At 43.9% G+C, this 25,307-nt stretch overlaps 2 protein-coding genes across 2 annotated transcripts in view; both read left to right on the top strand.

Moving 5' to 3' along the window:
- The window catches only part of CDK2AP2 (cyclin dependent kinase 2 associated protein 2), a 207,992-nt gene that overhangs the window by 101,921 nt on the left and 80,764 nt on the right, over nt 1–25,307 (top strand). The window lies entirely within an intron of this gene.
- On the top strand, nt 4,228–19,446 carry LOC130479407 (transcobalamin-1-like). Its single transcript, XM_056851806.1, has 9 exons — nt 4,228–4,291; nt 7,762–7,953; nt 9,488–9,637; nt 10,105–10,257; nt 12,063–12,238; nt 14,025–14,211; nt 17,433–17,631; nt 18,945–19,063; nt 19,375–19,446. The coding sequence occupies exons 1-9, from the start codon at nt 4,228–4,230 to the stop codon at nt 19,434–19,436; spliced, it is 1,302 nt and encodes a 433-aa protein (XP_056707784.1). The 3' UTR covers nt 19,437–19,446.

Genomic DNA, 25,307 nt, shown 5'->3' on the forward strand with positions numbered 1-25,307 from the left:
GTCAGGATTTCTTGCTAATAGTGTGTCTTAGTCATATGAACTATCTTAGTTGTGTGTCTTAGTTGATGAACTATCCTGATCTGTGTATGGAAGGAGCTATTTTATATGATTATTAGATTACTAACACCGCAGTCCTACGCAGTAGGAGCCACACATCATTCAGTCTTGCACTTTTTGCAGTCACTCTCCTCCAGGATTTTTCTCTCCAGGGCAAGAAAATGCAGGAAGTGAATAATTACAGTAGCATAAGGCCCAACAACTTGCAGATCCACTCTCAGTGGCATTTATCTCTGCCATGACAGAGAAGAACTGTATGTGGATCAGAATCATCCTTTAGGGCAGGGGTAGGAAACCTTTTTTCCGCCAAAGGCCATTTGGGTATTTATAACATCATTTGCGGGCCATACAAAATTATCAACTTAAAAATTAGTCAACCAAGCCCCAAGCAGGCAGCTGCCCCAGATGACCCCCCCCCTTGCGGGCAAGCAGGCAGGCATCCAACCAGTGGTGTACTCGCCCACCTGGTGGCACAGGATGGTCTGTTGCACCAGCCAGATGTAGCCATCCAGCCACACGCCGGAGTTGCTCCTGTTCCGCATGGTCGGGGCCAGATTCTACAGCTGGCTCCTGCTACCTCTGCCTGCAGGGGTGAAATGAGGACACACTGGCTAAGAACTTGCCCCCCCCCCACGCATTCTGGCTTTGCCCCCTTTAACCTCTCTATTGTCACCACTTCCGCCCCCAGCCCTCTTGTAGTACAGAGGGAATACGTTTCTCCACGGTCCAGGTGGGAAAGGGTTAACACAGTTTCTTGGGCGGTCCTAGCAGCTCCATCACTAATGACTCTTCTGCAAGGGGGAAAAAAGGTTCCTTTTCTCAGCAAAACAAACTCAGATCCGCCTTGAATAGAGACTATTCCTGTCCACGGGAGGGAGCGGATCACCAGTCTTAGATCCTTCTGAGCTAGAGATATGCCAGGACCCACGAAGGGCCAGAACAAATGATTTAGCGGGCCTTAAACGGCCCCCGGGCCTGATGTTCCCCACTCCTGCTTTAGGGGAATAAATACTATGAGTGTAGTACCATGAGCAGGCTCTAGTCCACAAAAAATGTCATAAAAATTACAGTTTGTTAGTCATTGAAGTGCTGCAAGTCTTTTGTGTCTGTCAGCCAAGGTCACAGAAAATTCACTGCTGGGGTTGTTCTTGAAATGACTTTGTGCCCTGAATACTTTCTCAAGGAAGGAGTGGCTTCTATGAGCAGGAAGCGTGTAAGGAGGAAATAAAGACTGAACGCAGCCTGCACTAACTAAGCCAGCACTTCTAGAGTTGGCAGGTAAATAAGAGAAAGGTTGCAACAGAATGGTCAAGGAGGAAGAACTGACAACTATTTCGTATCCCTACTCCTCTTCCCATTTTACCTGAAGTATTTTGTGCGCAGGCACCAGCAAGTAAAAGGAGAAAAAGCCAGAGTCTTAGGCACCCCTCCATCTCACACAGCCATAGACTAGAGATTCAGGCAGCTTGGTGTGACCAAAATGCCCCTGTTTCCCCTTCAGCTTCCTTTATAGCCACTGCTGTGCTCAGGCTGCTGCGGCTCCTCCAATGAAACAGCATCCTGCATGGGGTCTATTTCCTAGCCTAAGTAAAGAGACGGCTACATGTGATCCTCCTGTTCTCAGGATCCAGACTGTGTGGTCTTGTTCATATATTTATACTTAAACAAACACACACCTCTGAGTGGTATTATTAAGTATTAAGAACTTATTTGAAAAGTTGTAAAGTCAAAGATATTTTGGTAAAAAAAAGATCCACTGTCTTTAATGCTCATGGTTTTCACCACATTTTGAGTGCTCAGGAGGTGGAGTTTTTGTGCACATCATGAGTTACAGTTAGATTATCTTTACATTTTGTTTACTGTCATTCAAGAACTTCATTATCCTACCATACACACTGACTTGGAAATAAGCCCCATCAATCCCAGTACGTCCAAGTAAGCAAGTAAGTTTAGGATTGTATCCTGCCATTATACGTACGCAATGTACCCTTCCATGGCAGGCAAATACCCCAGACTTTAGCAGGTTCCTTAGAGAGGTGTCTTCTAAATAAATAAATAAGCCTCACTCTGTTTAATGGACCTTAGTCACAAGTAAGAAAACATAGGACTGCTCTTCACCCATGCTAAGGATTTGACCATAGGACCGTGACACCATTTCAGGGAAGAATTGGGGCATTAGGTTCAACTGTTTGCTCTTGGATATGTATGCTCCTAAGGAATGATCACATGGAGTCTGACACTGTGTAATGTCTGCATCCTAGGGCCACAGTAAGCCATTTACCTATTAAGAAACATTGTGAAGGTTATACTCTTCACCTAAAGGGGGTCCCCATGCCTTTAAGAGCTGCACAGAAGGGAGAATCTCACCACCTGAGTCTTTCGCCATTGCAATGCTGCAATGAATTAAGAAAAGAGATCTCATGGAATTTCTCCTTCTTTGCAAATTAGGGTCTTTCCCATGGGAAACCACACTTCTGCTATCTTTTACCATAGAAGTATTTCCAGGCATGTTTCACATGAGTGGTGAGCAATGAGAGGACTCTTCTTCCCAAAGCAGAAAGGAAATGACAAGCAACTTCACAACTATAGTGAAAATAAGTCTTGTAGAACATTAAACACCAGCAGATTGATTGTGGCATACATTTTTGAGGTCTAGACTCCGCATCTGATGGATAGGAGTCCACAAAAACTTATGCCACAATACACTTGTTAGTCCATTTCATTCTTGCTTCAGTGGACTCCTATGTCCCTCTGAAATGCTTACCGTATACTGGAAGTGCACAATGCAAAGGACTGAATTTCAAAAGCATTCAAACTAGGTTTTTATTATGGATTCGCTTTGAGCATGTCATGTTAATGTGGCATCATTTGCAGTTTACAAGAGTTTCAGCAAGAATCTTACTCATAAAGAACACCAAAAGCAACAGAAAGATAATACCTTTTATTGCTAGAGCTCTTCTTCAAGTTGTATGTTGAGCAAAAGGTGGGGGTGGTTGGCCATAATATAAAGCTGAAGTCTACATATTGTAAGAAACTGCAAATGGAGCAGTGGCAGATCGTAAACATAAGTTTACTGAAAAACCGAGGCCGAAAAAAGATCTTGGCTTGCCCCAAAGGATAAAGATGCAAGAGCTGTATATTCTACTGTGGTAATGGGATTCTCCAGTAAGGTCTATGTTAGATCTTGTTATAAAATAGCAATATTAATCTGTTTGACACACTCTGAGCACTTACCAAGAAGTGCTATGCAAATACTGAGGCTGCAGTGTTTACAAGGAAGCAAGTCCTGTTGACATTAAGCGCCAAACAAGGCATGGCATGGGAGATAGAAGCCATGATGCATGAAGGGCAGGTTTTCTTTTCTTCTCTTAGCTTTACTGCAATTGAGGATGCACTCAGTTTGATTTCAGGAATAACAAGAAGATACTTAACCCTTTCTGTCCTCAGACATTTTCCTACTCAAAATTGCCTCCCCGCAACTTTGTTTGCCCTTCCTGAAGAGGAGAAGCTATATGGAACCAACATCTTTTCATCCCTCTGAAGGAAGCAGCTTGGGTTGTTGGGATGGCCCAAATGAACAGGTTAACCCTCCCCATAGTCACTGACCCAATTAAATACCAAGCAAGCCCAACTATTGCAGAAATACACGCTACTGCCCTTGGCAGACAAAACTCCCTAGCACAAGACTTCTGAATGGCTTGATCAGAATCACACAAGCAGTAGCTGGGAGAATCATTGGTTCTGAGTGCAAGATGTAGGGTTCCCAACTGCCTGGATAAAAATGTCTTGTCCCTTTAATAGAGGCTTATTTACCAGATGATGTTATTTACTTCCATGCCATGAAAAGCATTAACTGCTCATTTCCACAAGTGAAGCCTCTGTTAAAGGGACAGGGCATTTTTCTCCTGGCAACCCTAGCAAGAGGCAAACCTTACAATCAAAGATCTCTCAATCTGTCCTTTCCTGCTGGGCAGAGATCCACATGCACACTACTTGATATTGCTCAATGTCTGCTTCTTACTACAAGGAAGGAACAGGCCAGGGGAGGAGAAAGGGGCAGAGCATCAGAACATCCCTTTCTCTCTGTGATTGCTCAGTACTTGGCTGCCCTGGTCACAACCCAGGAGAACCCAAGAGAAGCCAGGTGGTAAAGGCTGTTTCTGAGCAATGATGAGGATTATGCTGGGATTCCTGTTCCTGCTACTCATCCAAACACAATGCTGCTTTGGTTGCGGTGAGTCACAAAAAGCCTGGGCATTATTCTTTGAATTCAGGTCAACAGGTCATAATGGAGAAGGGTTTCTAAATATCCTTTATCTGAAGTGGCTGCCTTACAGCTGTCTTATGAAACACTACAGGGGTCCACTCTGATTGTGCCAGACCTCTCTCATTTTTTCACAGCTCCCTGTCATGCTTCACATCTGTTTCAAAGGTTCGTCTGCTCTCCACTCTTCCTTAAGGTTCCCATAGGTTTGCCAGGTCCCCCCAACCACTGGCAGGGGATATATGATTGCCAGATCCAGGTTGGGAAACTCCTGGAGATTTGGGGATGAGGACAGGGACCTCAGTAGGGTACAATGCCATAGAGTCCAGCCTCCAAAGCAGCCATTCTCTCCAGGGGAACTGATCTCTGTAGTCTGGAGATGAGTTGTAATTCCAGGGGATTCCCAGGTCCCACCTGCAGGCTAGTATCCCTTTCTCCTCAACAGCCTCTCTCTCCCTCCAGCTGTTCCACACAAACTCATCTCCTGATGGGGCCCAAGTTTGCTAACTCTAAAGTGGTCTTTTACTTGTGGCAGTGAGGCATAATGTATAGACCCAGGTTTAAATCCCTCTCTGCTATGGGCAGTCAGTTACACTCAGTCTAACCTACCTCACAGGGCTACTATTGTGAAGATAAAATGGAAGAGAGGAGAATTATGTTGTAAACCCCTTTAGGTCCCCATTGGGTAGAAAAGTGATTAATCAGTTTTGATCAGCTGCAATTAGCTGCTAATAATGTTTGTCTCCTTGCAGTGAAAAGCTTCACCTGTTGATTCATATGAGTAGACCAAACTAGGCTTCTTTCCAGGGCAACTGGCATTCCTCTTCTACAAAGAAGTAATAAAATAGTTATTAGCTGTTCTATAGGTTTGCACACCCACCTTTGGGTCTCACAGAACATATTTTCCAGCTCATTCTATATTATCAGGCCTCTTTCACAGCTACATTAATTGAAGAAATGACTTCTGTATTTAATTTGAGTCAGGCCTCAGTGATAAACTCTGGAATGAGTTTCATAAACCATTTCTAGTCTTTGCAGACCATGTCATATGAAGTGATTTTTTCTGGAGAAAAGACTGTTTCTGAGCAAGTGCAGAATGCCTTACTTCTGGTTCAGGACATCAAAAGTAAAGTACAGAGTTTTAAGGCTGGAACCCTCTATCTCTGACTCATGTTTACTTGAAAAGTTATTTGATAATAGCAATTTATCAATACAGAAATCTCCATTCCTAGAACTCTACTAGACACAAGGAGGTAAAACATTACTGCTTCAAGTATGTTATTCACCCCTTGTTTTCAATCTGTTGATTATGGGTATTAGTTATTAAAAGATTGCATAAATAGAGAATATCATTATGCAATATTTTAATGGACATGATAATGATTGATTTTAAAAAAAAGAAAAATATTCAGGCCAATTGGAGTAGATGGTTAACATTTGAACCATTATGTATATACTATATTTGATCGCTGATGTTTGGCCTTCCTTTTGTATTTTAGGCAATAATCTGAAACAATATGTAAGAGTGTTTTTGTTTGCTATCGGTAAATGTCCAATATCAGCAATTGTCTTTGAAGATAAAAACGAGTAATTGAATTTAGAGTAATTATAGTAAGAAGAAGAAATAGAAGCGAAATAATGAGATCTGATTTTATCCCTTTGGTAATAAATCAGAAATAATTATTGCAAGAAAAGCATGGTTGCAAATATGGATTGCACAGAGGTTCAATGAATGGATTGGTCTAGATTTGTTAATTTTAATCCTACCTTTTCGGAGGAAATTCTTAACAAGTGGATTACAACTGCAGTTAAAATAAGCTATCATAAATTACAAATTTAGAAATAGTTGCTAAGGTAGAAAATCTGAACAGCTGCCGATAGAATGATAAAACATAGATTAGAACCAGTAAAACAGACAATCGGTAAAAACGACTGTGTACAGGGAGATAACCTACCCCTGGTGGCTCTAGCGTAACATTTTTTTTCATTGGATGAAACCTTGCCCTGTAGCCATGGAAAAGCCAAAATTATCCTGTCAGTCACTAGTAAATGTTTCTTCCCAGCTACAGTGCTCCTTGTGCACACCAAAAGGATAAGACGACAAGAATGATCTCATTTATTTCCTGACTTTTATGAAGAATGCACAGTTTCTTTCACTATTTCTTCATCTTGATGTTACCTCCTTGATACCATGCAGCTTCAATGGGTGGGTTCTATGGCATCACATTCCCGCTGAGCTCCCTGCCCTGCCCAAACTCTGTCTTCCCCAAGGACTGCTCCCAAATCTCCAGGAATTTCACAAGCTGGAGTTGGCAACCCTAAGTGCAGGGGAGGATCCTGTCAGGCTAGAACATTTTTTACAAAAGAGAGATTTCCCCCCATTGGGCCACTTTTTGTTGTCCCTTAATCAGCTGGAAATAGAAATAAAATGGTGGTTTTTCCACATGTCATTATGCGGTCCATAAACAGGGAGCACAGTGCCTGTTCCTAGAAACAAGGCTGTGCCACATGTTTATTTGAAAGCTCTTATTAAAGGTTCTGCTTCTTCCTAGAACTGTCTTATGGATAGATTCACAATAAATCAAAATACTAGAATACTTCACATACTTTCGCATGGATTAGGGGCTAGACTGGGATCCTTAGATCAAGGATGGAGATGTAGGGTTGCCAACCTCCCGGTGGTATAGCAAACTAAAGTTAGCGTGCTGACAATAATTTGGCAAACAAAAAACAGCAACGATATGCGAAAGATACAAGTGGTATTAATTTATCATATCCACTGTTGCATAAGAAAATAGTTAATTCTGTAGAAAGGCAAACTTGCCCATTACAAAAAAAATGCAAAAATTAATACAATTATGATTATTCAAGGAATACACTGTGCATAGTAGCATGTGTATCTCATCACTTTGTCCAAGAGGAGTGTTGCAGGTTCTTTCGACAGGTGTCCGGTAACCATCTGTTTCGGCTTATATCAAAGCCTTCCTCAAGGACCAACGCTTGCTGTTAGTAACTTGCTTGCGCGTTGGCCACCACCTCCTGGTGGTGGCTGGAGATCTCCTGGGATTAAAACTGATCTCCAGGCAAAAGAGATCAGTTCACCTGGAGAAAATGGCCACTTTGGAAGGAGGACTCTATGGCACTGAAGTCCCTCCCCTCCCCAAACCCTGCCTTCCTCAGACTCAACCCCCCAAATCTCCAGGTATTTCCCAACCGAGAACTGACAACCCTAGGATTTTCAGATTTCCAAGTACTGGCAAATGTGTGATGACCCTCTTCAATCATCAACTGAGAGAAAGGAAGTTCCAACAATTTCCTTATTCTGGTTTTAGGCAACAGTTTGTAATGTATTACCTTATGGAATAACCTTCTATTTTCTTTTCAAGCGGAGGGAGAGGCTAGGCACATGTGATTTCTCAGTATGGACCTTTTCTGTTTAGCTGTGAGTGAAGAACAGCGCCCCCAGATGACTTATCTGCTCAACAAGATGGTCCAAGCAGCCACTGCTCCAGAAGCCCTTCCAAACCCCAGTGTCTTGCTGGCTCTTCAGCTGGCTCCGGACCACAGCAACAGCGCTAAGCACATCCTACTTCAGAGGATTGCCCAGGATGCAGTAGACAGGGTGCAGAATGGTAAGTGGTGCTGGTCAGGGTATTTAAATCCCACCCCTTTCTTCCACCTTGGAATTCAAAGAGTGGAAGGAAGATTCCCAGCAGGGCTGCCATCTAGGAGCTGACTAGACACTGTCCCACGGGTGGATTGGCGATGATAGCCACTGGATAATTTCTCGGTGGGCAGTGGCCAGCCCCCTCCCCACTTGGGCCAGTCCAGCCCAGGGTAGAAGGGTTCTTCATGGCCTGGGGAAGGTGGCTCCTGGTCCATGTCAGCCACACCTGGTCAGGGGGAGGGTGACGCTTGGTCTGCACGAGCCATGCACAGATTTGTGCAGCCCCGCAGAGCTGGGCGCAGTTTGCAGACAGCTGTACCTGGGCCCATCTGAGCTGTATCAGGCTACCATCTGAGCTGTGCTTTGTAAGGCATGGAGCTAGCTGACTCTATCTCCTTCCCTCCTGTCTTTGTGGTGGTGGGGCAAGGCAAGGGCTTTTGTTGGGTTTTGGATAGCGAGTTTCATTGTATTTCAGTCACTCAAGGGTTATACTGTTTGTAACCAAGCTGACCAGATCAAATGTGATGTAACCTACAGTATGTGTCAAGTAGCCATTGGTTAAACAGGACAGTTGTAAAAGTATTTGCATACTAGGAGCTTCTTTCTTTGTTTAGCTAGAAGAAGCCACCGTTATTAGACTTTAGATTTGACCATGTGAAGATGCAAGCTATAGGACTCCCATTCTGGGACGTGGTAGGAAACTTAGAATGTAGTAAGAGATTTGTTATTTTAAATCCAAGTTACCCTTCCCTGAAGTTAGTAAGTAAAGGTGATTTTTACTAAGAGAAATGACTGCGAGTCTTTCTTTGTGTGCGTGCAACCTTAATTAGCTTCTGCCACTGATTCCATTAATATTCAACGATCCATTTCCTCTAACAAGGGTAAAATTCCCATCAGCTTTTGTTTCCTCCCAGTCTGCCCTTGGCCCATTCCAGCATACCTTGTGTACCTCTTGTGGACCCACAAATACATAAACTCAACTTTTCCCCACATCTGCAGTTTCTAGTAAATAATGATGACCCCTGATTACCTCCAAGGTAAATTTCACTTCAGCTATATTTATATCCTTCTACATAACTAAAGTAGCCTGAGTTACACCCTGTAACCAAGCAAAAGTTGACTCTCAATAAAGCCTGTTTCCCATAAAAAGGAACTCTTAAAAAGGAACTTTAGCAACTTCCTTTCTCTGTATCTCTTGGTAGTGCGATTTTTACATAAACGCAGCAAGGCAAATTATAAAATGTTTATTGGATTGATAACAATAGTTGCTACTGATAATATACAGCATAACTCTGTTATTTTGTTACCCACATAGTTGCATATTTGAGGAAGATCAGTGCAGCTTGAATAGACAAAAGCTGATTGTGTGAATATGTCTTGAGAAGGAAGTAAGACAGACCAGCAGTTGGAAATGTAGAAAGATAGACAATGAAAAAAACAGGACATGAAGTCAGACAACTTTGGACACCACTTATCCCTGTTCTTGTACTCTTTTTCAGGAAAATCTTTCTCTTCAGGCCTTGTAGCCCTCTATGCCTTGGCTCACCAGGCTTCTTGCTCTGATCCCCGAAAAGTGTCTGCCAAAGGAACCACGCTTGATCTGGTGCAGCTCTTGGAAAAGAAGTTTGAGATGGAACTGGAGAACATCAGTGAGGAATGGGGACCCACCATATCAGGGGAGGGACAAGCTCCAACTTATCAGTCCTATTTGCTTTGCTTCCATCTTCTGGTGTGTGTATAAAGTGCCATCAAGTTGCAGCAGACTTGCCTTGAAAACCCTACGAGGTCACTGTTAAGAGACATTCAGAGGTGGTTTGCCATTGCCTGCCACTGCGTTGTGACCCTGGTATTCCTGGGTGATCTCCCATCCAAATACTATCCAGGGCTGACCCTGCTTAGCAGCTGAGATCTGATGAGATCAGGCTAGCCTGTGCCATAGTACTCTGTCTTCTGCCCATTTTGATCCTCTACCTTTTTTGCTTTGGCTATATTCAGTGTCTCCCCATATCAGCCTTGTTCCATCTATTTTCCCACAGACTTCTTCCCTCTGCCTCATTCCATCCAGGCTGGAAGTTGCTGACACTAATGGCTTTTCTGTTTGGTTGTTTCTCCTCAGAGACCACTGGCAATTCCCTGAGCAACTATTACCAGCTCGGCTTGTGTGTTCTCACCCTCTGTCAACTTCAGGGCAGCTTCTCAGTCAGTAAGACAGCAGACCTATTCACTCCAGACCAAAAAAAGTATTACCTTGGTGGCCATTTCTCTGTAGGTGGGTAATGATTTTGATAATTGGTTCATTAGTATCTATTCGTAGAGGAGAAAAATGCCTCTTTTTCGCTGGGTATTAGATGGCTTTGAGGTTGACCAAGTCAAGGAGTTTGTTTACCTTGGCATTCTGTTTTCCCATAACCTAAATTGGAATGCCCATCAAAAAGCAGTGTCCAACAAAATTAAACCTGGGGTTGGTGGTATTGTCAATTTTTTTCACACCAAAGGTGGCAAATATATTCCAGGGGCTATTCAGGTTTTTAACCTGAAAATTACCCCAATTATCCTCTTTGGTGTTGCCATCTGGATTACAGTCATCAATGAATCTATAGATCGTCCACTGCTTCAGTTCTTACGAAAACTCCTAAATGCCCCTCGATGTGTTGCTGGCGTTACTCTTCGTTCCGAGTTTGGCCAAATGTCACTTGAAGCTAGGGCGTGGTTGGCCGCCTTTAAACTACACCTTAAACTGTGCTTTAGCACTGAGGGGTTCCTAGCTTCTCTGAAGCATGACCCTTTTAAATCCTCATGGCAAAAAATCTTAGATGAGAAACTGGCGTTGCTGGGCTTCTCGCAGGATATGTTATCAGATCTTGGGAAAACTGAAGCTTTTGCCAAAATTAAAAAGCGCATTAAAGAGCTCGATTATAACAGCACTACTTTTCGTGCTCGTCGTGTCTGTTCATCCCAGTTCTTCGGAATACCCCCTCCACGTGGTCTGCCTGCCTATACATATTATCTAACAACTCCTCGTCTCTGTAGAGCTTTTTGCTTGGCTAGATTGAATGCTAACCCTTCTATGGTAATGCAGGGCAGAATTCTGAATATACCATACTCAGACAGGATCTGCCCTTGCTCTTCTGGCTCTGTTGACTCCTTAGCCCATGCCCTTTTGGAAGGCCGCTTTTACGAGGAACTTCGATCGCACTATATTTTCCCCCTTTTAATATACAAATCCCATGCCTCTGTGACTGACATAATGCCTTTTTTACTAAGTGATAGGGACCCCAAGGCTACATTGTCAGTGGCAAGATTTGTTTCAGTCCTTATATCCCTCCAACACTAGATATATGCTGCTCAAGATCAATGGATCAAGGAGCTTCTAAGGGATAAAAGGAAAGGAAAGTATCTATTCGTGATGATAATCAGAAATGCAGTATCAATTTTTGGAAACAGTTATTTCTGATTATCTGATGCTATGAATTAACTACAGTAGAAGAGTTATTAACTTTTTCCCTTACTTGCCAGTGTACCTGAAACATTTGTCTTGGTAGACTAAAGACTGATCTAAGTGCTTTGACCCAGAATATAAATATGAATGTTTTATCTTTAATCAGTCAGTGACTTTCCTAGTCCTTAGGGACAGGGGCAAGAGAGGATGTGGTCAGTGTCTAGTGAAACATGGGGATGGTTCCTTTTGCTGACAAAAAAGTAGGTAGCCATATTGGCCAACAGAAAAATCCATATAATATCTCTTACTAAGACCAAAGAGAATAACACATAACCTTGTGCAAGCTTTCAGGTTCTCTGGAACTCTTCATCAGGGTGGATGTTAAAAACAAAAAGGCGAGGAAGAGAAAAATGTATGTTTCAGGCCGTGGTATTAAGGCCTCTTTGTATCTTGTAGGATGGTTAGCTGACATCTAGGGAAACAGTGTATGGTGAGCTGTGACCTTTTGCTGTGCCTCTCCCTATAACGGTCATGTTTGGGATTCCCACTGTCACTTTCTCTGGGACATGCATTCTACTGGAAGAGGATGAAATCTAACTTTGTGTCATCTGCATTTTTTTCACTCTCCTATTCAGACATAGCATCACTAGCAGTCCTTGCTCAGATCTGCATACAGACCAGAGATAATGCTACATTACCAGAGGCAAATGTGATAACAGCAAATATACAGTGGCTGCTGAACATAACCCTGAAGCAGAAAAGAAGTGATGGAGTGATCGGGAACTTGTACAGCACTGGGGAGGCTATGCAGGTGACAGCAGTTATGGAACTGGAGAATAGCATTCAGGCTCCATACAACTTCCATTCTGCACCACTGCATCAAAAGAGCTGAATGTTTTTCCATGTGCACACCGAGACAGACAGATGCCTTTTATGCAGGGTCTGTTTTCGCTGGATCTGCTGCTCTCTAACTGCACAGTATTTGCAGTCGAATTCTCAAAATGCCCCAAGAAATTCCAGGAGTACCTTGTGATCAATTGTGCACCCCCAGCAAAAATGTGAAGCTTCTGAGTCCCTCCCCTCAAAAATGCTGCTTTGTAATTGGCTGTAGTATACTTTTTTGAAATAGGTCTCCAGCCCTGCAATGGGATTCTTTCATTTTAACGAATGAAAGCAGCCAAAGCAGAGAAGGAACCAGACAAACACCCCCCCCCAACCAATTTGTTTCTGGATATCCCATTGCAGGGGTCATAAGAACATAAAAACACTTGCATGGTCATTTCCATTTCATCGTTCCATTGTTAATCTAGCACTCACAAATGAAAAAAACAGCTTTCATGCCTATAGGAGGGCACGTACAAGGGGAGGATGGGAAATCAGCCGGGCTCTGTTCCATCCCCCAGGTCTGAAAACACTTGCTGTGAAACTGATCAGGAAATCACAGAATGGGCATCAGGAGAAAAAACCCAGAGCATAACTATGCACAGGACTGGCTTTCAATTTGGGATTGAGGCAGACTTTAAATTTGTGGCAAATCAACATCCTGAAAACACCGGGGTGGGGGGAGCAAAGTGACCACTGAAGGTGATTGCGAGGCAAACTACCCATGCATAAAAGGCCAGAGAAAGAGACTGTCAAAGCACATCATTAGGGCATACAGGTAATACAATGTGTTGATAAATAAAGACCCTGCTCAGACATTGAAAGGAAATAGAACATAATTCCTATATTCTCATATTTTGTAAGAGGTGAAAAGCCTTCCCTAGTTAATGGTTTCTCTGTGTTGCCTGCACACAATTTACCAGGGTCCTAACTAGGGTTGCCAGGTCCCCTCTGACCACTGGCAGGGGTGGGTACAGTTGCCAGATCCAAGTAGTCTGGAGAGGAGCTGTAATTCTAGGGCCCCAGGTCCCACCTGGAGGCTGACATCCCTAGTCCAAACCCAGCTTCAGTGTATTAAGTTGCTGTTTCTAATGAACACAGTCATAAGAATCTGCATGTTTTCTGTACTGTTTACACCTCTGTCTTGTGATTCTTCATTATTCAAACATTGACCTTTCAGAGCGATAGTTTTGTGAGTCCAACCATCGACTGGACAGAAATCAGACTTATATAGAATGTGAAAATGACACATCTCAATTGCTAAGTGATTTATGTATTCATTAAAGTATTCATAGATTGCCTTCTCTACATAGCAGGGTAATTATTTAATTATTAATTATACTGTGTGAACAAACTACCTCTTCTGTTTACTGTCCCTTCTTTCCCTCCTTCATTCCTTTTCCTCTTTCTATTTTTTTAACTGCTGCAGTTGTCCATGAATGTTAAGGTTGCCAACTCCAGCTTGGGAAATTCCTGGCGATTTGGGTGTGGTGCCTGGGAGGGCAGACTTTGGGCAGGGGAGGGAGCTCAGCAGGGATGTGACACCAGATAGTCCACCCTGTGAAGCTGTTGTTTCCTCCAGGGGAACTGATCTCTAGTTTAGAGATCAGTTGTAATTCTGGGAGAACTCCAGCTAACACCTGGAGGTTGGCAACTTTAATTTATGTTGTTAAACTTGATTCTTCCCATGTATACTCCCTCTCTGTTCCCTGAAGGCATTGTCTGTGGCCAGCGAGTATCTTGCACCTGGATCATGGAACTGCAGCCAGACTTTGAACAAAGTCGTAAGTGAGATACCTAAAGGCACTTTTGATCACCCCATGGTTGCTGCCCAACTCCTTCCCTCCTTGCAGGATCGGACCTACCTTGATGTGAGCACAGTCAACTGCTCTTTAGAAACAGGTAAGTATAGTACCCCCACTTAGGCTTCAGGGACTTTCATGGGCTAAGAAACTTCACTAAGAGAGCTGGGTCTGAATGATTCAACAGGTTTTGAATCCTATAACCAAAATGAGGTTTATCACCATAGGCCTCATGTGTAGAATCATGTTTCTGATATGAGTATGATTGAAGTTGTATAGCATTGATGTTATCAACACATGCCTGAAAGTGTATGTGGCAAAACTTTACAAGAATTATATTTATTTATTTATAAAATGTATACCTCATCTTTCTGCCCTCATCTGGGCCACCAAGGTGGCTAACAAATTAAAAACGTACGTAATAAAAACACATCCTAAAAACCAAACAAAAACCACACCATTAAAACAATTAAAATCAAGTTAAAATACACATTCAATACTATACAATACAGTATACATACATAAGACAATTAAAACAGGGCAAGAAGGAGGGATCACTGAGGGAATTCCAGATGAAACAAAGAAGTCTTCACCCTCTGATGGAAGATGGCAGCAGGAGACATCTGAGCCTCTCTGAGGAGAGAGTTCCAGAGTTTCGGTGCCATGACCAAGAAGGCCCTCTCCCAGGTTGCCACTTGTCTAATCTCAGAAGGTGGGAGCACCTGAAGTAGGGCCTCAGAAGATTGCCTTAGGTCAGTAGGCTTGTAAGGAAGTAGGAAGTCATTCGGGTATGGTTGTCCCAAGCCATGTAGGGCTTTAGAGGTCAGCACCTAGAATTGGGGTTGGAGACAGATTGGGATCCACTGTAAATGGGCCAAGACTGGAGTGATATCATCCCTACAACTCACTCAAGTCAACATCCTGAACTTTTGTTCACAGAAATGCCCTCCTATACCCTGTTGAGTATAGGAGGGTACTTCCATGAGCAAAGGTTACTCACATATGAGGAAACAGTACCTTAAACACAAACCAGGAGGGGGGGGGAGAAAAGGTAACATTTTACAATTCTTAGAAAAGGGTTATTTGACCCCAAAGATATCAGGAATATATGCACGTTAATTTTAAGTTTAAGAGTATTAACAGAACTCACCTATTATAATAAACAAAACCTAGACTTTATCTGTAGCTTTTCTACATAAACAAAAAAGAGTGTTGTGGCATCAAGACTGGCCCATTTATTGTGATGTACGCTTCTGTTGACTACAGTCTCCTTCTAATGAGTAACTAGATGTATAGCACACTGGCATGATGTAACAAAGCTTTGAGCTCCTGGTATGCTGCCTGGCATGACTGGTAACCTCTGTTCTACTCCAGTCATGTTGATCTTAGACTATGGTCTCTCTCCCTAAATGACTTAATACAAAAGCATGAGGTCCCGTCAGGCACCCATTTCAGAGTACAGGAGATTATTTTAGGAATGAGGGTTATTTTACTTCACTTATAGCCTGCTCTTCTTGGTACTTAGATATCTTATAATATTTTTTAAAGATTAAAACGCAAAAAGTAAAACATAAAAACAGCAATCCACAGCATAAAATTTGACAACAACCAGAGGTAAAGTCCAACAGACCAACCCCCCACAAATAATAGTAATACAGCCATTCCCCCCACCAATATCTTAGCAGTAATAAACCAGAAGTCAGTAAAAGCCACATAACTAAAAATGCCAAGCACTAAAATTGACCCATAGGGATTCAGCCCTCTTCAAAGGCCTTCTGGGAAAGAACGGTCATTAACAAGTTTCCAGAAAAGTTGTTATGGGGGCTGACTGTGCTCTAGAAGGGCAGGGAATTCCAGAGCTTCGGGATCTACAACTGAAAAGACCTTCTCCCTTCTGGCACATAAAGAAGGCCAGCGTCTCTCAGTCTTAAGTGCAGGTGGGTTCTTACAGTATGGGTGGTCCCTGAGATGCCCTGTTCCAAGGCTGAAGGACTCTTTACACTGAAATGGGACTGAAAACAAATTAGAAGCCAATATAATTGATGTGTGTGTGTGTAAAGTGCCGTCAAGTCGCAGCCGACTTATGGCGACCCCTTTTTCGGGTTTTCATGGCAAGAGACTAACAGAGGTGGTTTGCCAGTGCCTTCCTCTGCACAGCAACCCGGGTATTCCTTGGTGGTCTCCCATCCAAATACTAACCAAGGCTGACCCTGCTTAGCTTCCAAGATCTGATGAGATCGGGCTGACGAGATCGGGCCTTCCCTCCTATAATTGATATAAAACTGGGGAAATAGTCTTCTCCTTATGAGCTCTCTTCTCCTTAACATTCTGGCTGCCTCATTCTGTGGCCATTTATGCGGAGCTGTTTCCTCATGTTAACCCGTGCTGACTGCTTTGGGGCTTCCTTTTGATTATGCATGCCTTTCCCGACAGTCAGAGGTCCCCTCGCACTCCCCACACATTTCCACATGTTTTGCCTGCATTTTCCACATTCTGGCTAAATCTGCATCCAGAAAACACGGGCAAAAGGAAGCCTGAAGCCCCTCTTATTTCAAGTTGAGCTATAGAGATGCTACATGTGACAACAAGTTGGGTCGGGCACCTGTGTCCTGACTCATGTCACATTGTGTATTTTGGAATGGAATCCAGATAAGAAGAAGGTGATGCCTGCATTGAAGAGAGCTGTTCTCCCACTATGGATGGGATGCAACTTTCATTGAAGGACTCCATTAAAAGCTTAGGAGTTCTGTTAGATCTAGAACTCCTCTTAGAAAAACAGGTAAATATGGTTGCCAAAAAGTTAGTTCAGAAGTTAACCTTGCTTTTAGCCAACATCTGATCTGTCCATACTGATCCATTCTATGGTAATGTTGAGGCTACAGTAGGTTCCGGTAACATGTTGTGCATGGGACTGCCCTTGAAGTCTATTTTGAAAATTCAGTGGGTGCAAAATGTGGCAGCACATTTATTAGTAGGGTCTGCCCATCAACACCATCTGTTATAGCCTTTTTTGTTGCTTACCTGATGCTAGGGAACAGCGTTCTGGAAGGGGTGAGGCAGGTACCTACCATTTGGGTTGTCTGGCATGGCTGTAAGAACTATTTATGGGAGATGAGGGGGAGTTTGAGCAGACCCTGGCTTACCGGTATTTATTTACCTGATTTTTAAATGATGTGTCATTCAGCGCCTTTGGCCCTGACTATGTTTGGAGAAAGGCAGGATATATGAATGTTATAAAAAAACAATATGACTTGGTATGTGGGGGAAAGTATGACACTGACCCTGGAATAATCTCATTGTCACTCTCTTCCTTTCAAACAGATGATCTCAACCTGGCTGTTCTACCAACCATTCTATCCATCACTCAGCACCAGTCCAGCAACCGTTTTAAAGTCAAGTACACGGTCACTGACAGTGTGAGCAACACCTTCACGGATTCCACTGAAGTCTTTGTCCCAAAGGGCTCAGTCTTTCTTGGAGTTATGGAGGCTGCTCAGGAAAAGGACCCAAAGAGATTCAGGTACCATCTTGGTCTTCAAGGCCAGCGTTCCTTTGAGCGTGGATATGAGAATAAGCCTTGCATAGTACTGTACAGGGTTTCACCTGGGGAATATTTCTCCAGTTTACAGGAGGGAAATTAACCCTCTCCCCAATTTACTGCCTAGAACGCTGGCGCCTGATGGGCTGCAGAAAGGGCTTTGTTTGTTCTGGCCAAAAAAATCTTCACTTTAGCTTAAAAAGTTCACTCACTTTAGTGGCTGGGAGAAACAGTGCTTTTTCTGCTTGCTAGGAGGTGGTTAGTCTGTTTATTCCCCCTACCTACCCATTTGTAGCCCCCAAATGTTTTTTTAAAAAATCAAGCCTCCTGCACAGGAAAATATCCACTTCCTGGAACATATGAACCTGTCTCTCCTATGGATTTCAATAGTCAAGAATTTTACGATATGCCTAAATTTAGAAATGTATGGGCAAAATAGTTTAACTTTTTGTTTTTCTACTAAATTTGCCTGGTTTTCACTTCCCTCCCCTAGAACCTTGTTTCAGAGTGACTGCAGCATTTGGTTATTGAAGGGCGGCTGGTGAGGGTTGATCCTGGGTCCATAAGGTTCAGATTTACTGCTTCTTAGAAAATGAGACATATTTAATCTGGCATTTGCATTCGATTACCTCCATTTTCTCTAGAGTTGCCACTAATCCAGATACTCAGTGCATCCAGTAGGGTAAGGGAAATTGGAAGTTAAGAACTTTTTGAAGGGCCTGCTTTTCCTTTAGGCAATCTGCTTATCACAGATCACTGATGTTGGTGTACCATTAAAAGGAAGCACGCTGTCAACTATTTAACTGATTGTCTGCTCTATGGATGCATCATTTGGATCTTCTACTTCAGGCACCAAAACATGTTGGGCTGTTTCTGGTTCTTCACTCTCACCTTTCAAGGAAATCCAGAGCACAAAAGTCTCCTTTAATTCTGAGGAGTTTTTGATTTCTTACTTTGAGACTTCTCCCTGAAGTGACTCAAAGTTGCTGGTCATGCAGACTGCACCCTGCAGATTGTTTAATTCAGTCAGTCAGTGTGACAAATACATGATCTGAACAATGTATTGTCGTCCTTGGGAGTTTTGTTTCTTATGGGAAAGTATAGGCAAACTCTATCTGTAATAGGTTTTTTGCTTCCAAAATATGAAAAATTCATGAGTATTATAAAGAAGTGGCCATTGTGGATGCCTTGCATCTTAGGAGGGGTGCAGGTGTGTGTGTGTGTGTGTGAGGAACCTGTAGCTGCTTATTCCCTGCATGGTAATGGAGAGTTTCTGGAAATTTCTCTTGCATCAGATTCACCTATGCAAACAGTACCTGGGGCCCATACATCACCTCCGTGCGAGGCCTGGTGGCGGACAACAGCAAGCGGACGTACTGGCAGCTCTTCAGTGGGGAAACTCCCTTGAGCAAAGGTGAGGTAGACAGGGGTTTGGGATGGGAGGATAAAAGAAGACAAGGAGTGAAGGCTGGATGAGAGGTTGGAATGGAGTGGGATATGAGATGTGCAGAACAGGGTGGAATGGGCAATGCTAGTTTGCAGAATTGGAGGTCTGAATGGAAAGTGAAGGGGAAAGAGCAGTTAGCCATTGACGAATGGGCATGTGGGGACGGGTGGACTGGTAGCCTAGAGAAAAAGCTTGGCACAAAGGTAGAAAATTAGGATTGACCACGTCATTGTCCATGCAGTCAACATTTTCTCATCATGTCTGTCCTCTTGTTTCAGGTGCTGGGGAATATGTTGTGTCTGATGGAGAGAACATGGTGGTAAAATTCACCACTTACTGACTTCTACAGTGAGATCTGGCCATTGTGTGTGTGTCTGGCGCTTTTAGACTGCTGTCTTCCATTTGATATAATTGCAATCTCTATGTCATATTTCCTACTGGGATGTAGTGAAGTATCATTCATGTGATGATAGTCCTACTTCTATACATGATGAGTATCCCTTATCCGAAGTGTTTGGGGCCAGATGTGTTTCGGATTTTGGATTTTTCCAGATTTTGGTGTACTTGCATAAACATAACTAGATAGCTTGGGGATGGAACCCAAGTCTAAACACAAAATTCATTTTTGTTTTATATACACCTTATACACATAGCCTGAAGGTAATTTTATACAATATTTTAAATAATTTTGTGCATGAAACAAAGTTTGTGTACATTGAACCATCAGAAAGTGAAGGTGTCACTATATCACTTGTGGCATCATGTTGGTGCTCAAAAAGTTTTGGATTTTGGAGCATTTTGGATTTTTGCATAAGGGATGCTTAACCTGTATATCATTAGCAACATTTCTTCCCTTCCCCCTACCACCCCCATAAATTCTCACTCCTACCATTATGCTGGCCTTTGGCTTCTTTTCTTAACAATAAATCTGAGGAAAAGTTCTGATGAATGTGAAAGTTTTATCACTACTTCTTGTGTGTCTGAAGCCACAGAAGAGTTTTTTGTGCTGTTTTGAAAGATGAACTCATTCACAACTGGGTAGCTGCAGGAGTGTGTGTTAAAAAGGTAAAGGTCCTCTGTGCAAGCACCGGGTCATTCCTGACCCATGGGGTGACGTCACATCCCGACGTTTACTAGGCAGACTTTGTTTATGGGGTGGTTTGCCAGTGCCTTCCCCAGTCATCTTCCCTTTACCCCCAGCAAGCTGAGTACTCATTTTACCAACTGCGGAAGGATGGAAGGCTGAGTCAACCTTGAGCCGGCTACCTGAAGCCAACTTCGGTTGGGATCGAACTCAGGTCGTGAGCAGAGCTTGGACTGCAGTTCTGCAGCTTACCACTCTGTGCCACGGGGTTCTTATAGTGTGTGTTACATGTACTTAAATGTAGCAGTATTCCCTACAAAAATCTGTTCACACAGACAAGAGCCTACCATATATTGACTCAATAAAGGAAGCCATGGCCTTCACTTTGCAAGACCTGAGCAAGGCTGTTAATGATAGGAAGGTTTGGAGGTCATTAATTCATAGTGTCGCCATAAGTCAGAAGTGACTTGGCAGCTCATAGCACAGAATACACACTCGTCTTCTCAGACGTAAAATTATCTTCAGTGAAGGGTCCAGTTCTTCCTACAATTTCTCCTTGTTCTCAACTGAATTAATTATTTCCCATTTCTAAATCATGGGGTAGGGGGAGAAGTACCATTTTTCGCTTTGAAAAACAACAACAATAATTGCTCATATTTTTAAATTGCTCATCTGTTAAATAATTTTGGTATCTTGAAATATGATTCCAATACTATTCCAATAATTAAAAAGTAACATTTAAAAGGAGAAGTGGCTTTGGCAAGCTATGAAGTACTTAAGCTTCCCTCTGCCAAATGGGAGAGATGACATGTGAGAGAAAGAAGAAGTAGCACATAATATGAGAGCAGAAGGAAGGAAAAATTTAAAAGAGCAGTAGACCTGAAAAAGTAGCCTCCCCAAAGCCTGCCAGAGGGAAGGGTGGCCTTGGGGACTGAGGCAATGAAAGTGCAGGGGAAATTGTTCTGATATGGATGGGACTTTAAATGCGCACATGGCACCTGTTCTCATGAGTGGGACTTTAAATGTGCCTGTCAAGACAGCATTCAAAGATGCTTTGAGGGGGGTCATTCTAAAATAGTTTTATTTTCTCAGCGGTGGCCGGGAAGTCCCTGTGGGGGCGCCGTGGCTGCGCTGCTCCCGTCCACCACGCATCCATCTCAGGAATGGCCTGCCCTAGTCTGTTGCTGAGACTCAAGTCCGCTTTGTGTTTATGGAAAGAGATCTAATTATCGCAGTTATAAAGAAGAGAACATAACGAATTACCTAGGTGTTTCTCCATTTGAAAGAAAAAAAAAGCAAAACCCCATCCTATTTTACTAGGACATGAAGAAATGTGAAAAGTACCCTGCTCCTTTTCTGAACCCAACATGCAGTGCTTTTCAGCCCCAGTCCATGTCTCATGTTTATGAATAATGGTTGATTATTTATTTAGAGAATTTCTATGCCGCCTCTCCACTGAACCTGCTTGATTATCCATGCAGGAAATTTCCCTTAACCCTGTATTTTACAATGCACGGGCGATTTTGGACTGAGAGACTTTTGGAGCTGAGGACCAACTCTGAGAGCAAACAGGATAAACTGATCTGTTGTCCTTGCTTCTGCATTTCTGACCATGGTTGAATAAGCCCGTCAAGATAATCAGATGTAATGCTAGTTAACAGTCACACAGTTTGAGTACTCTTTATATGTTTTTAGATTTACTTTCATGATTCTTTATTAAGAACATATATATGTTTATGATAGAAAGAAGCACAGGCTCAGACTCGCCTGCTGAGCCCTGTTTTGGTGGCCCGGGTAGGGAGCGGGCTGGGCTGGGCTGCCGTTTGGGGCAGCTGGGGTCTGGCAGGGCCTGCCAGGACGGTGCGCAGGCCGAGGAGCCCTCCCCGGGGCTTCTGTGCTGTGGCAAGTGGCTGCTCGCATGTGGGCTGCCTAGCTCGGGGGCAAGCAGAGTGGCCCCTTTCCAAGTGGCAGGGAACCACATAGCTAGCTTCTGTCCTTGTGGATTCCAGATACTGCCATTTCATGCTTTTCCCAGCAGTCAGCTACATTGGCCTGAAACGGGCTGGCTGATATACAGAACCATGCCCCAATGCCATGCCAATGCCTATTTGCTGTACACAATAAAGTTGTGGCCATTTTTACATCCAGTTACTGCCTCTGTTGTAATTTCATGATTGGGTCCAGGGGTCGCGCAAGTGGTGCGTACCCACTGCAGGGAGTTGGTGTGGGGTTTAGGGGTGCCTGGTAGCGGGCTCAGCCCGATCCCACTTAAGGTCTGGGCCGGCAAGTGCGTTGGGGATCTTGGCTGTTGATCCTGCTCAAACATATTTTAGTAGCAAACAGTAAAAAACAGAAAAACAAAAAAAAATCCTCAGTGCTTCCATTGCTTTGCTGGCTCTATGCGTGTGGTGGGTACAATGGAGCCAAACATTACTGGGGGTTGGGGCCATGCCACGAAATTGTAATTTTGTATGGGTGACTTTGTGGCTCAATACAGTAACCAGGATCCAGTCTCTTTGTGCAGTTACTAACTACTTGCTTTTTACCTTTGGTGATGTTGATGGAACTAGCAAGAGTTGTCTTAGCAAAATGCTTTGAGAGTCTGTGTTGTGGAAACTGCGATAATGTAAGGTCTGAGTTCACCTGTTGAATCCCAATCACCAAACGTCCAGACAGGGTATTCTAAGAGGCTGGTTTATTTGGGAAGCATAAGGTGAGCAGCAGGAACTTACAGGGGAAGGTACGAGGACTCTACTGGGGGGAATACAGACAGGTTGGAACATATACAGAAAACCAAAGGCACAGTTGGTTACCAAGCCGAGCCTGGTTCCCATGGTAGATTACAGTTATCACACAAACGGAGAGAAAGCAGTCATAACAAACCTGAGAAACAGAACCTTGAAGGCCAGCTGCCTGGAGCTCACATTCGCCCCCCCCCTAAGGCCTCCCTCCCCTTCTCGTTCGATGTTTATCCGGATACGAGGCATGGAACTGACGTAGTAGGCGAGGGGCGGAGATATGACGATGCTTAACCCATTCGTCATGGACGGGGCTGAAATGCTTCCAACGGACTAGGTACTCCAGCCGCCCCCCCATGGATATGGGAGTCAAGAATCTTGGACACTTCGGACTTCCGCTAGGGTGCTGAACTGAGTGCCACGTCTCTTGAGGGCTCTCAAGATAACCAAGATTCGTTCAAATCTGGGGTGTAATCCTGCACCCCTACCCGATCCTAAATAGTGGATTGGGAAACAGGACTTCTGCTGCCCACGAAGTACGGTTTGACCCCCAGTTTTGCCGAGAGAGCCATCGTGTGACTCTTGGAATCCTGGATGAGGTCCCGTCTGACTTTGAGGAGGAACCATTGCCGTGAACGTTTTCTTTGGAATTTAGGCTCAGCTCTCCCCTATCTATTACCATCTAAGCAACGATATTTAAGCAAGAATACCTGGTCTTCTAAAATCTGAGTAAGTAACAAGAACTCTTTTGTTTTACCTGGAATTGGAAGCTTTGAAGGAGTGGAAAAAATATCTATAGAATCCAAATCCTCCCATCTGAGATTTAGTTGACTCTTTGACATTTAAAAACATTCAATAAGTCGACAGGATCTTAATCAAACTGATTGGTGGATAGACACAACAATTGGGACTATTTGAATGACGGTATAGCCACCAATCAGAAATCCTGAAGTGCAAGGAGGAGGGACGAGCAGATTTCCCCCCTATTTCCGGGAGGAGGGTTTTCTGAGTAAACAAATTCCTTTGCCACGTCTTACCCGGAAGTATCAGCTATCGTCTGCCATCGTGAGAACATTACGGGATTTGAGACCGGATGTGTGGCATTGTGTAACTGGCAAATACTTCCACAGTTCCTATGTAAAAGGAAGGAGGCAGATGTGCAACTTTTTACTCTAACTTTACTTTTTACTTTTTACTCTACTCCTGCAACGCCTGGTTTTGAGCCCACAGACATTGGACTTCGTCTGTGTCCTCCCTGCTTGGAAGGTCATAAAATGAGGGTAGCGAGTGGAACGTCCAGTCCCCCTCATCCGTGTCAGGCGTCGCCGGACCCTTGGGTTGTACTCTGAATGCCTGTGCAGCCGCCAGCGCTTCCAGCTTGGCGGCCCGGGCATCGACCGCTTCAGCAAACGATCGTTCCATCTCTTGGCGAAAACGGGGTTGAGTAGGACCTGCCGTCTCCACTCGCTCCCCCATGAGGGATAAGAGTACGGGAATCGGGGCCCTCCAGGAGAGGTTCGTAACCCATGGCTGCATTCTCACTCACACGGCGGTACCGAACCAATAGTCTGTCCCTACTGCCCCTCAACCTCTCTGCGCTGCCGGCAGGACTCCTTCCACTGCGGAGTTCGGGAACTCCTGTCTAGGCTTTGGTGTCGCCTTAGATCCATCTCCACACCCACGGCCCAACCCAAGGAATCTCCCTCCAGGATGGGTTGCTGGAAGTCCTTTCCCGCAGCCTCCTCTCGGGCGCGAAGGGTCTGTATTCTTACCTCCTCTCGGAGGAGTTGGCGAAGCACTTCTCTGGCTGAAACTGTCCCAGGTCTCCCCTCCTGGGATGACCCGTCATCCCTCCCTCCAGGGGAAAGGGTGAACTCAGCTGCCGCCACCATGCAGAACTCAGGGAAGAGGCTTCAGCCTCATTTCCCCCAAAAACCAAAACAAAGAAAAAAAAACAAAATGGTGAAGGGCTTTGAGAATAAAGGAAGGCGAGTAGAGTCCTAATGTAAGGTCTGAGTTCACCTGTTGAATCCCAATCACCAAACGTCCAGACAGGGTATTCTAAGAGGCTGGTTTATTTGGGAAGCATAAGGTGAGTAGCAGGAACTTACAGGGGAAGGTACGAGGACTCTACTGGGGGGAATACAGACGGGTTGGAACATATACAGAAAACCAAAGGCACCGTTGGTTACCAAGCGGAGCCTGGTTCCCATGGTAGATTACAGTTATCACACAAACAGAGAGAAAGCAGAACAAACTTCTGAGAAACAGAACCTTGAAGGCCAGCTGCCTGGAGCTCACAGATAAGCACCTTAAAGTCAATAGTGCCAGAGGTGAGGTGGCATTTGTGAAACAAAGGATTGGGAAGGTCAAGGAGGCACTAGAGCTG

The sequence above is a fragment of the Euleptes europaea genome, chromosome 6 (genome assembly GCF_029931775.1).
Source record: "Euleptes europaea isolate rEulEur1 chromosome 6, rEulEur1.hap1, whole genome shotgun sequence".
NCBI classification, from domain to species: Eukaryota; Metazoa; Chordata; class Lepidosauria; order Squamata; family Sphaerodactylidae; genus Euleptes; species Euleptes europaea.